The sequence below is a fragment of the Opisthorchis viverrini genome, assembly GCF_000715545.1.
Source record: "Opisthorchis viverrini unplaced genomic scaffold opera_v5_190, whole genome shotgun sequence".
Classification (NCBI taxonomy): domain Eukaryota; kingdom Metazoa; phylum Platyhelminthes; class Trematoda; order Opisthorchiida; family Opisthorchiidae; genus Opisthorchis; species Opisthorchis viverrini.
In genome coordinates, this window is record NW_008751846.1 from 519,819 (window position 1) to 532,161 (window position 12,343).

General features: G+C 45.0%; 2 protein-coding genes across 2 annotated transcripts in view; one reads left to right on the forward strand and one right to left on the reverse strand.

Moving 5' to 3' along the window:
* Positions 1-288: 288 nt before the first annotated feature.
* The window catches only part of T265_14413 (hypothetical protein), a gene marked incomplete at both ends in the record, with an annotated part of 32,321 nt that continues 20,266 nt past the window's right edge, over positions 289-12,343 (forward strand). Inside the window, 10 exons of the mRNA XM_009173514.1 lie at positions 289-367; positions 411-549; positions 581-817; positions 862-1,101; positions 3,024-3,363; positions 4,130-4,174; positions 5,693-6,147; positions 7,192-7,715; positions 9,481-9,831; positions 9,912-10,091. Of these exons, the coding sequence (XP_009171778.1) occupies positions 291-367; positions 411-549; positions 581-817; positions 862-1,101; positions 3,024-3,363; positions 4,130-4,174; positions 5,693-6,147; positions 7,192-7,715; positions 9,481-9,831; positions 9,912-10,091 (2,588 nt within the window). The remainder of the gene's footprint in view (positions 368-410; positions 550-580; positions 818-861; positions 1,102-3,023; positions 3,364-4,129; positions 4,175-5,692; positions 6,148-7,191; positions 7,716-9,480; positions 9,832-9,911; positions 10,092-12,343) is intronic.
* Positions 6,795-12,343, reverse strand: part of T265_07860 (hypothetical protein) — a gene marked incomplete at both ends in the record, with an annotated part of 13,308 nt that continues 7,759 nt past the window's right edge. Inside the window, 2 exons of the mRNA XM_009173500.1 lie at positions 6,795-6,966; positions 7,899-8,098. Of these exons, the coding sequence (XP_009171764.1) occupies positions 6,795-6,966; positions 7,899-8,098 (372 nt within the window). The remainder of the gene's footprint in view (positions 6,967-7,898; positions 8,099-12,343) is intronic.

Below are 12,343 nucleotides of genomic sequence, written 5' to 3' on the forward strand. Positions count from 1 at the left end.
GTGTCTGGAAGTGTAGCAACTGGGAACGCTTGTAGTGAGCTAGTACCTAGTCCCATCCCCGTCCACTTTTATTTATTTCTTCACAATGAGGCTTTCAAATAAATCGTGGTTGTACGGCAGTGAAGTATCAGTGTTGAAGATTGATTTCATGCTTTCGATGGTTATAATGATGATGATGCCCCCTATCTCCATCTGACCCGCTTGTTTTGGTTCTAGTGGCGAGAACTGTCCGGTCAGGATGATTGTCCGTTGAGAACTCCTTCGTTCTACGTTGACCCCACTATCAAGTTATGAATATTGTGAGTTCACTTGCTGTTCCCGGCGTTTGGTCCTACTATAACAAGGAGAAGGACGTGCAGAGTACCCGGTAAGCGCCTCAATTCCTTATCATCGTTTTCTCCTATGTCAAGTGCAACACTTTGGTGCGCACCGGAAACGGAGGAGGAGCGAGATCAGCCTGGTGTGCTACCCAAAGTATGTGGGTACCGACTTACAACACATCACCAGGTTCTCGCTTCAACTGACACCGATTCTCTCGTAAAACAGCTGGTATGTTTATTGCCATTCTCATTTGCTCCAGATATGTTATATTAACGGTAGAAATGGCGTTGACAATGCCGTGCGCTTTGAGGCAGCTTTGGATGTACTGGACGTGCTACTCTTGTTGCGTCATCATGTTCGATTATGCGTAACCAGTGAAGAACTAAACCATCTTTGGGAATCATTAGGAAATACCCTCGCCAAGGGGCACTCTTTCCTACCCGCAATTGACTGCATTGCCATCTGTTCTGCAATTCCAAACTGCCCGTTACTGCAGGTAATTAATTTTGGCGTACCTATACGTCTTACACCGTCAAAAAGCATTATTTTGAAAGGTTAACAAAACAGCTGGTGGAACTTCTGGAGACCTGTCTTTTTGATTCGAGGTCACAGCCATGCCTGGACCGCATACACAAGTGGATTGCAGCGTTTCAGCGAGTCGAAAGTTTTGTCGTCGATACTCGTTCCTCACATGCACCTGCCCAGATTTTGCTAGGTTTTGCCGAAGCTTGTACTCTGAAGTTTTTGGACTATGTCGAGGAGCTAAAGGCGCTCGTACCCGTGAGTTTACGTCACTTTCTCACCCCTCGAGGTTTTGTTGAAATAATCTATCTCTACCAAATGCACGTACCATATGTCTAGCGCCACTTACGTGTGATGATTCCTTTGGTATTTATGTTTCGGTCTGTGTCGCACAGCTAAAACCATTGGGCACAATGCCACGCTCGCATCCTTGTGGCTATCTTTGTGAACTACACTAAACCCTTCTTTATGTCTTAGCAGCTTACGTTTTTTTACTCAAACATTTAATGTCATTCAAAAATCATCGTTCAGTTTTAACACCTTTTCTTTCCCTAGCTACCATGCCACTCGAAGAAAATACGATGGCTAAGATTCTGCCAGGTTTTTCAAGCCTAGGCGGAAGCAGTCGAAATGCTAGGATTAGTTTCGAACCACTAACTTTCTGGTCACTAAATTCGCACCTTAACCATTGAGCCGACTCTGTCTCTCCCGGTACATTTAGCTTCCAAGAAAATATCCGTAAACCCTTCTACAAGTAGTATACCTGGCGCCATTTAGTTGATGCTGCTGTGCCATTGATTGACATTTTCAAAGCAGCAGGTAGGCTTTATCTGGGTGGTGTTACTCTGAAACGGACCAAAGAATTCTCTTTAGGAGTATACGGTAAACTTGCATTGCCAGAAGCGGCTGAGTGATCCCCTCGAAAGCGACGGCACCAAGGATCACTTGGGGATTTTGCTTAATGTGAGTGCTTGTAGAACCGCATAGTCCAGGAAGCAAATTTATTGTGTGTTAGGAGAGCGAATGTGTGTCGTACGATTATTGAATTTTGAAGTCGTTTACCTACCCAGCGTCTAGATGAGGATCCTAGGAATTCCTACGCTGAAGAGCGTGTAGTATCATTTGCGCTAGATTCCCCATCTTCGGACTACCTGTACGTGTTTTTGGTCAGAATGCAGTTTGTCGTCCGACTTATGGTATGTCTATTGATGTTGGTTAACAATTGCGTAGTGACGTTATCCGCCTATCCGTCTATCCTACCATCTCATGTTCTGTCAAATCCTTGAACTTATGCATGCACGCATTTTCCGTTTGGTTATGTTTCTTACTCCCTGCACCACTTGAGCAGTCCAGCAGCACACTAGAAGCTACGGCAATGTACGAAATGGCCAACAGCCGTTCGAAGAACCTGTCTCCTCCGATCCTCGAGTGTTTAAACATTTGTGGACCTTGACTAATCCACTCATTCGCATAATCTCACACTTCAGTTGTCCGCAGCGTATTCCAAATGAAATAGGGACCATGAAAAGTTCGCAAAACAGGCAGATGTGGAGCACGTGCTAGATTGATAGTTATGGGTAAGAACGATTGACTAGGTAACTTTCATGTCGTCAGAATGTCTACTCAATGATGGATTGGTTCAATGGTTCACCATTCTGGTAAATGATGTGATTCAATACGGCTACGGCCCCTCGTTGATTTAAATATTTCATGCTTCCTCTCCGAGCCACATGTTCTTGATCTAATCAGAAGTTTCAACAGGAAGTGAGACGAGGCTATCGACCCAGCATACCTGGTTCGGCTCATTCAGGCGACCATACCATGTTGGAAATCGGTTTTCGTCTCAGCAGCGAATTTAGGCAACGTTGGGTGACTGGTTGGCCAATGGCGCTCTTGCATCAAAGTCGTAGGCTTCACTGTGCCACTTTACATAGTCGGAAAAGTATAAGTTTGGTTGTGGCATCATCCTCAATCCCTCGTGGTCTCTTCCCCACCTGTACATGGTTTGCAAATAAAAAACGGAACTCAACGGAATGCGATCAGAGATTTAGCAATCTCCACATTCTGATGCGTCTCTCTTACCTGGACTATGAGCAACTAACTGATTAGTTGCTTATTAGTTTAACGTGGCGACTGTATCCGAAGTGACAAATTTATTTGTTGGTTTGTTCTTTTTTTAGATCACTATTATTGCAGATCCACTCGACTGCTTCACAGAAGAGACTTTACTCTTGGCATTTTGCCAACTGCTTACAAGTTGGGCCAATATTTCTTCAGCTTTGAGCGAAATGTGTGCGACCTCAGGTGGCCAAAATCCCGAAGTGGCTCCTGTAACTGAAGAGGGGGAACCTTCTTCCAAACTCTTTCCACTCGCCGTCGAGACGACTTCAGATGATCCGAAAACGTTGCAAAGCTCGAAGAATGATGATGACTATGTTGCCATATCTGGCACTTCCACCTCGGAGATGGCCTGGATACTGGGTGACCGGGGAGTGGAGATAACAGCATCGAAACTTAAAGGTACATGCATCGCGGTGATTTTAGAAACAGGATGTTCCTTCCTCCAAGTTCTATGGCTCAAAAAAGTCTGTGTTCCAGACTTCACACATGTTGAGGCAGAATAACGTACAAGTTGGATGCATTTATGGCCACACCATGCTTTCCTGAAGTCCAGTGTTTTATATTCAGTCAGTCTTGTCTCCGTGGGTGTCCATACTTTCGGATAGTTTGACAACGAACAGGTGTAGTGGTCTGTGATTAGCTGAGGGAGTAACACAATCGTAGGGGTAGGTTTCTGTTACTTCTGTGTTTCAACCACCATAGATGATTACCACTGGTTGAAGTAGTCCGGTAACACGCCACCTATGCCGGATTCTTGTCCGTGGAGAAGGATGCCATCCAACTTACCAACTTTAAAATGACACAAACCAACAATGTAGTAACTTATGTCAACTGGGAAATTTTATTTCGGACCGACTTCAAATTGATTGCTTAAAGGTTTAGCTGTTTAGGTTTGTGCTAGATCCCTCTAATTTCGTCTCTTTACTTCATTTCGCTACATGACTGCTGTTGCGTAAACAAGTAAACTCTGTTGCAATGAAAGAAACACTTGTACTAATAGACTATAAAACTAGTCGATGCAGTTGTTTCTGTCCTTTTTCATAAGCAGTTTTTGTCCATTTTCCCAATTAATTTCATTAATTTAGTGAACTGGTATCTATTTTTGTTTCCCATCATCATCGTGTGTTTGTTGGCAACCTGTTTAGCATCATTTAATACGTTTCAGGAGTTCTCAAGAATCAACGTGAATCCTGTGCTGCAACCGCACAAGGTGGGTTATTTTTGTCTTGTATGCAGTTCCACACATGTTTGACTCGAGCTAGTATTCCTTGCATTTGCTGAATCGTTAACAAATAACACTCGATATCCTCTAGATTTTCAGGTGTGAACTTCTAACCTGAAAGTGCGTGTCCCATACCCATCCCTTAGTGCTCAAGTATTTGCCCGAAAATATTTCAGCCCGTTTGATTTCCACGGATTTCACGCAGCTATGTACCGAAACTTTGTTACTGCGGACCTGTTCGCTTCTCTACAGTAAACAATCCTTAGAATATAGGCCTGTGGGTTTTTTCGAGCGGGGACTACAAACTACAGCCCATTATGTCTTGTTATCATGGATGACTGCATCGTTCCGCAAAGTACTTTTTTTAAAAAAACTTCCTTCATGAACGTGCAGCTGGCTTAGAAAGAGGTAGATGCTGTAAGGAGGACAGTGATCTATGCGTTACAGTAAGCAACCCGTACGGATAATCAACCTTCCGGTAGGCTAAAAGGTCAGTGCGATTAAACGGTGGCGCCTGTGTGTCAAATGACACGTATCATAACATCAGGACTATTCTAACATTCACCAATAGTTGGTTCTCAATTCTCGTACGTTATTGCCCCATCGTCTCTGTACTTCTCATCTCCTGGTAGACTTTGGTTATTTTTCATCACTGTCATATGCAAAGCCCACTCCTCTGACGCTCAGTTGTGGCATGGAAAATAGGTTGGGGACAAAATTACTTTCAGAGCGCAGGAAGCAATAATGGAGCTGAGTTTTTGATGCCGCTTTTGATCGGCGCTATGAAGCGACCCATAGATCATCCAAATTCAATGAAAGTTGATGAGAGTTTCATAAAATTTCAAGCGACAGACTTTCTTTTGTAGTCTTAAAAACCTCACAAATTGGCTTGTTGCTTATTTCCATCATTGTCCGAAACTTCTGGAGGAAATTGAGAGATGCTCCAGCGCCTCTTTTTTCGTTCAGATAACACATGAATGATGGGAGTCTCTTGATGGATGTGTTCGGCCTCTTCAAACTATTTTGAACGTACTACTGAAAGCATTGTAGCTAAACTGCAAGTATGCCCCTTCGGTTTGCAAATAGGCCTTTCTGCATTTTACCGATATGTGGTGAACTGTGATTCTGTGTAATTGAACAGTTGTTCTCATGCTATACCCACTCACGCAAAAAAGTGCATCGTTCAACTGGAGCACCCTTTCAGGGCCTAGCTACCACGCCACATGAAGGAAGCATGAGGGCTGGGGGTACTTCTAGGTTGCTCAAGCCTACACGGGAGCAGTCGAGTTCTCGGGGTTGGGTTCGGATCAATTGAACACAATTGCAAAGGCTGATCCGGATGACTCGGTCTTAGAAGAATTGTCACTTCGGTTAGAAGAGAGCGGTGATTTTTTTCATTCCAGTGCTTGTATGACATACGCAGCGGACACAGGGTCGCACGTTGAACCCATGTTTACATTTTGCGGCTCACGGCAGCATAAGATTTTTTTCTGTTTTCATTTTCAGATGAGTCAGCACGAGCGGATACGCGTTTCAGCTACAAACTGAACTGGCCACGTCATCTTTCGAATTCCGAATTCGCCAACATGTTCAACATACTCTTTCATAGGAGTTTACGTCGAAGAATCGCCATGGTCACTGTGGGCTCAGACCCCAAGGAACTAGACCTATCCGGGGTAGATCAACCTGTTGACGGTGGCGATTCTAGTGCATCACTTGATAGTTCAGTTATCAGTCTCCTTCTTCAAGTACCATTGTTCGCCACCTCACTTCATGGACCACTGTTTGGCAATGTGGGGTGCAGCATTGTGGATGAACATTCTGATGAGTTACCCGCGGCAAAGGGAGAGCAAACTCAACAGTTTTACTACGGTTTCACCAGCCGAAGTACCACAGGTTCGTGGATGGGTGCCGTAGGGACTGGAGCTGGACTACCCTATCCATCCATCTGCGTTAGCAAAGTGAGTTAGTTCCTCATTAGTCTGCTATTAAGAAGAGTTTTGATCGCTAGTGAACACGACAGCATCCATCTGTTCAAAGATATCGGGGCGATTGTGCTCGGAAGAGGCCCTTCCCCTGTCGAGCAAAATTGGGAGTATTTACTTATATATAAACGCACAACACATAAAAGCGCGTTGTCTCTCAAACTACTGCCAAGGTTAAGTGATAAGTTATAGATTCGATAGCGAACAACTTAGCGTTAGCTTGTTATTGCGACAAAAAACGTGTGTAACTGGTTACCATTTTATCACCACCTGATGACTGACTTATGAACAGGCGGTTTTCTAAGTCATACGGCATCCAGTTAGTTAGTAGCATCGCTTCAATACCACTCGGTTCAGAATGCAACTTGAGTTCATGGTGTATAAAAGCCTGTCGGTTTGTCTGTTTTATCTCTGGTTTGGTGAACCTCTGGCTTCACCCCAAATCTTCATCGGTGACGTCTGTTGACGCCCGCGTCGAGGGACGTTGTGTTCCATGTCCGCCTGAATATTATTAATCATTTGTATTGGTACAGTAATCCTTTCTGTGTAGGCCGCCACGAAGCAACACGACACTTGTTCTCTTCTTTCGGTAGATGAAGATAATCGTTCGGATGTAACACCCTTTAGATGCCTAGCTGCCATGCCACCAGAATGAACCACGAGGGTCGAAATACTGCCAGGTTGGCAAAGTTTAGACAGTAAAAGTCGAGATTCAAACCACTGACCTTCGGGTCAGTAAATTCGTGGTCTAACCACTGAGGCATCTCGTGGCGAGGATTCGGAATGTTGTCGAGCCTATCAATAAATGTTTTTGGTATCAGTGGCTATCGTGGGCCAGTTTTCATAATTCTGTCCCTCGTGATCGGCATTCGCTTGTGGTGGATTGTCACCCAAGTGGTAAGTAGTCAAGATGTGCCGGTTCAAGTCTGAGTAGTTCCAGTCTTTTTTTACAACAGTTTATTCTATTCACTCGTTGATACTCCTTTCTTAATTTTGTTCCGTCCCCCCCCCCCCCCTCAGTCGACCTCCGATTTCGTATCCTTCGTCATTTCAACAGTAACGCCCGTACTGATCAGCATGATGGAGGCAGACTTACAAAACCCCATAGCTTACAACATCTCCCATCTGCTGGAACATCTCACATTATCGCCACCTGATAAAGAGACACCACCGGTTGTCAGTAGTCCAGGTTATCCAATAACCTCTAACTTTGCAAACGACTCGGAAAGGGAAACTGAGGAAAACAGTTTTCGCTCAATAGTCCTCGACGCTCTGGGTACACTACTTCACTTCTTGAGTGGTCATCAAACATCCACATCCGAAGACGAAGTCGGTACGGGCATTATGGTTCAAATCGGAAATATTGTACTCTCTACCGGTAGTGACGAAGAAGCAAGAAATTTGGAGCGCTTGGCGTTGTGCATGTCGGATTGTCTGCTGCTTCGTTCCCTTTGCAACGTATTGGTCGCTGTATTTGTGAACAAATTTAAAATCCCAATATCAAGCATGTCGGACTCGTTGAACTTGTTGACCTCGGATGATGTGTGAGTTGCACTCACATGTGTGCTATTTCCCATTGACGTCCAATCTACGTTAGATTACTATCCACAGCGACTGTTATGTTGATAGGTTTGTATCCTCGGGCGTCTAACACATCAATTTCGCCACCCCATGTCCCCAGCCAATGAGCAGATGCGTGGACCTTATGAGTGCATCATCCCAACCACGGGGATACACCGTTAATATCATTCAGCTGTAACACCCTTTTTGTGCCTAGCTGCCATGCCACCGAAGAAAGCACGAAGGCTGGGATACTGCCAGGTTGTCCAAACCTAGACAGGGGAAGTCGAGAGGCAGAGGTCGGGTTCGAACCACGGACCTTCCGGTCAGTAAATTCGCTCTCTAACCACTCGAGCCATCTCGCCCCCTACCGTTGATAAGACCGAAATGTCTACAGGTTACTACTATGAATAGCCTGCGGCACTCGGCCAACAAAGTTTCCGATGTTTGTGAGTTTCCCTGTTAATATTTGTCTATCAGTTACCGGGACGGGGAGACATTTTTGCCTAGATATCAGTGAGTACTACAGACATTCAATAGCCCTGAACACGTGTATCGAAGCACACCGGTGCACCGACACGATACGGCTGTACAGTGATCGTCAGACCCTGTCATTTTGCTCACTACAAACCAGTACTCTTCCGCTACTCAGCAATACTCGAACGAGGGATTCTAGTGGATAGGAGGATGAGTATCTCAAAGCTGAAACGTGCTCTCAGTTTGAAAATGAGCATAGGGTGTTTCCATTAAGTGCATCAAGGTCCTCAACGTTGAAAATATTTATGGAGACGGAAAAACACTCTTGATGCGTGCACATACCATTTAGGCTCAGTCGGGCAGAACACTACTGTAAATGGATGGAATAAAGCTATATCTAGTGGTGAGAAGAGTCCAGCTCCGAAGTTCCAGACAGCATCGTTTATGATTAGTATGACCTGAGCAAAGCCAAAGGAATCCTTGATCGCTGAAATTACAAAGTAGGACGTTTTATACCCAGCATTCTTATTCGCACACCGATTTGGTTTCAACTCAATCCCAGCTGAATCTATCGTTTATGAGAACACTACTGTAAATGGATGGAATAAAGCTATATCTAGTGGTGAGAAGAGTCCAGCTCCGAAGTTCCAGACAGCATCGTCTATGATTAGTATGACCTGAGCAAAGCTAAAGGAATCCATGGTCGCTGAAATTACAAAGTAGGACGTTTTACACCCAGCATTCTTATTCGCACACCGATTTGGTTTCAACTCAATCCCAGCTGAATCTATCGTTTATGCTATTTTTCAACTCGATGTTTACTGTGCTTGATAAGCTTCCTCTACAGGCTACCTGACGAGATGTGCAATAAAACATATCATCAGGATGTCAGAGGGACGTACGACATATGACTGGTACCAACCGAAACATGAGGCGGCCTTCGTGCTAATAAGCTCGTTGAAGAATATCATACACGAGAGGTTCAGCTACGATTCAGTTGGGTCTTCTGTGAAAACCAATTCGAGTCCAAGTGAAACACAAGATTGATGAAAACTCAAGGGCGGTGCCCACCTAATGAGCCCAAACAAGGGCTGTCGAAGAGTTTTTAGCAACCTTGTGCGCAGTTTCCTTCAAAAAATATATATTTTCCTGAAAGGAGCAGCCTTTGATTCTGTGGGATCGACGAACTGGTGCTGAATAATTTGATTGGCCAACTCAACCCACAAATACTTTAGCAATCTTCCTTTCCATATTCTCGTCTGTTTTTTACAGATCCAGCCAACTGACCGAACTTATGAAACAGTATGATTATGCTATACGTGCACTCAGTGAGCATCTAGTGGATTTGTCGATTCAACACGGAGAGCATCTTGCCAATGAACTCATGGAATGTCAGCAGCACACTGTTGATCAATCCTTGATTGACCATTTGACGCCGGAAACATCAGCTTTGTTGATCTACCGGCATTTATCTGATTTATGGGGACTGGTGTCAAAAACTTGCCCGGCTGGGCTTGCTCGACAAATCATGGCCCATGTCTCGGGACAGTGCCTTCATTCTGTGGCCCAGTTAATCACGACAGGAGAGTTTCTCACTTCGACTGATCAGCGATCCGGTTTGAAGTGAGTGATTTGTCCATCCATCTTTCCACTGCTCGTTCCTCGGTTCCCTCCGCCAACCTGGCTTTCTCTATTCGTTGTAGGTCGGACCTGTGGACCTTGATGAAAACAGCTGAATTCTGCCTGCTTGTCTCTTCTGAGACTGTCTCCGAAGTCATTGGTGTGGGTCAGCTTCCCGCAGATGTGAGCCTCATTCACGGCGTCGCGACATTGCTAACACAGACGTTTGTTTGTCAGTACATGCCAGATACTGTTTGGGACAGGTTAGTACCCTGGCTTCCACTTTGTTTTCTCTTTCCCATTTTTCTGTGCACTTTCGCAACACCTTACCTCAATGTGAGTTCAGTCCATGTACTTTGCCGACTAAAAAGTACATCTTTATCCTGAAGAAGTCAGGATATCTTTCTCTATCGGGTTAACCTATTACTAAACTGTAACGGTTGGGTGTTAGGGCCTTTCATAGTCGTTGCTAATACCAGACAGCGTACGTAGTTTGATTGAAGGACTACGCGACACTTTTCACGTCGTTCGTAAGCTTGAAGAACTTGGTCACCCCAGTCGGTGCTGTCTAACAAATTAGCTTTCAGTTCACTGGAAAGAACACAATGCTAAACTAGTCTGCTGGGCCGTGAGTATGTGGCAAATATTTGTAGTCGATGTGAGTGGATATATTAAGCTTGGCAGTAGGTTTGAGCTTTGAGAAATGAGCTGATTACGAGGGGAAATCTTACTGCGTAAGATTTGCCCAAAGCGGTGCTCTGGGTGCCCAAGGCCGATCACCCAGTTTAGCTCGTAAGATTTACCCAAAGCGGTGCTCTGGACGATAGATACTTTATTGGGGTGCCCAAGGCCGATCACCCAGTTTAGCGCCAGAGTTTTTGAATTTTAACGGTAAAGATATGTTTGGACCCACACACAAGAACTCCCCCGCACAAAGTCTTCTCTCCTTGTTTAGAAGGGATCAGCCGCATCACATCATACCTAACCGTCTTGGGTTGTTAATCCCAAAGTAACACGCTCTCCGACCTGTTTGCGCAGCTGACGAACATGAACCAAGTGGGATTCTTATCCCGACCAACTGCTGGCCTATAGTAGACTTCAGTATGACATCTTCGGGTATTTCGGAATGTCTCATAAGCACAAAAGAGATAGCCCGCAGCTAGGGTACGAGACCGTTGATCGGCAAGCCCTCTCTTCAAACCCAACCCTGGCTTTTCGGTTGCTCCTGTTTTGGCTTCGAACCTCTGGAACATCACAATCCTTGCGCTTTCTTTCGACTTGCACTGTAGGGGTCCACTGAAGGGATACCACGGCTGTACGATCACTGTTGTGATTGATATTAATATTGCCCATAGTATTCCTAGTATTATTACCGCACTAGTCCTTCGCACGGTGGTGGCCACAGTAACCGTATCACATGATGCGGCCGTTCCTTCGCATGGTGGTGGCCACAGTAACCGTATCACATGCCCCCTGTGCTATTTTAATTAGAGTTCTTTCTGATCTGGATGTTTTCGACAGTTGTATTGGTATGGAAGCGGATTCTCCAGGCATGCGATAGCACTCTTGCATAGCAGTGATGCGCACTTAGCACAGCATGGGTCGTCAGACTAATTCCTGTGGGACATAAGCAATTAAGTGAACTGAATAGGAACCACTAAGCATGTTAAGTTATCAAGGACTTGTATCCACATGAAGCAATGACTGTTGTCGGGACCTCGAGTCACTTCATCTTGTTCTTTGGTTGCCTCAACTGCTTACTACCTTTTGCGATTACGTCCATATACACCTGGGATCAGCAAAAAATCCGAGGGTTACATTACCTTCAGGCTCCCCCTACTGAGTTCTCGAGCGTCGACTTTTGGCTACTGAAACGATATTGTGAGTAATATAACTCGTAAGTGGGCTCGGTGGACTGATCTAGCCCCCAGTCCGGTTGACCCGTGTGCCTAAGGAACCTCTAATACAGCGAGCCGGTGCCAGTTGGCTATCTCTTTTGTCGTTCTGCACAGTAAAAGTCGCTTGCTTGCTTGGAAGCAAACAACCATCTGAGACACCAGAGTGTTTTCTCTCTGCGGCTCTTGGAGATTCGTTTCCTCAATATGTAATTGTAATGGGAAATATTTTCTGACCCCACAACCCTAGTCGGGAGAGCTGTTTCCACGAGTTACTGCGACACCCTTCCTGAGTACTCTGTAATCCGTATGCACATCGGTCCTCGACGTTGTCGTGTGGCCCCGGAAACGCCTGTATTTCCACTCGTTCTCAGTGAATAGTCAACTCTACTGGGACGGAATCAGTCACTGAAGAACGAGATCTCAGATTATAAGTGTCTGGTAACTGACTTCTTCAGAAACAAAGAATCTCGTAGCAATCTGGCTGGGAATGTCTTTTGCGGACTCCATGTTGAATGCTCTTTACATATTCATCATCATCATCATCATCATCATCATCATCATCATCATCATCATCATCATCATCATCATCATCATCATCATCATCATCATCATCATCA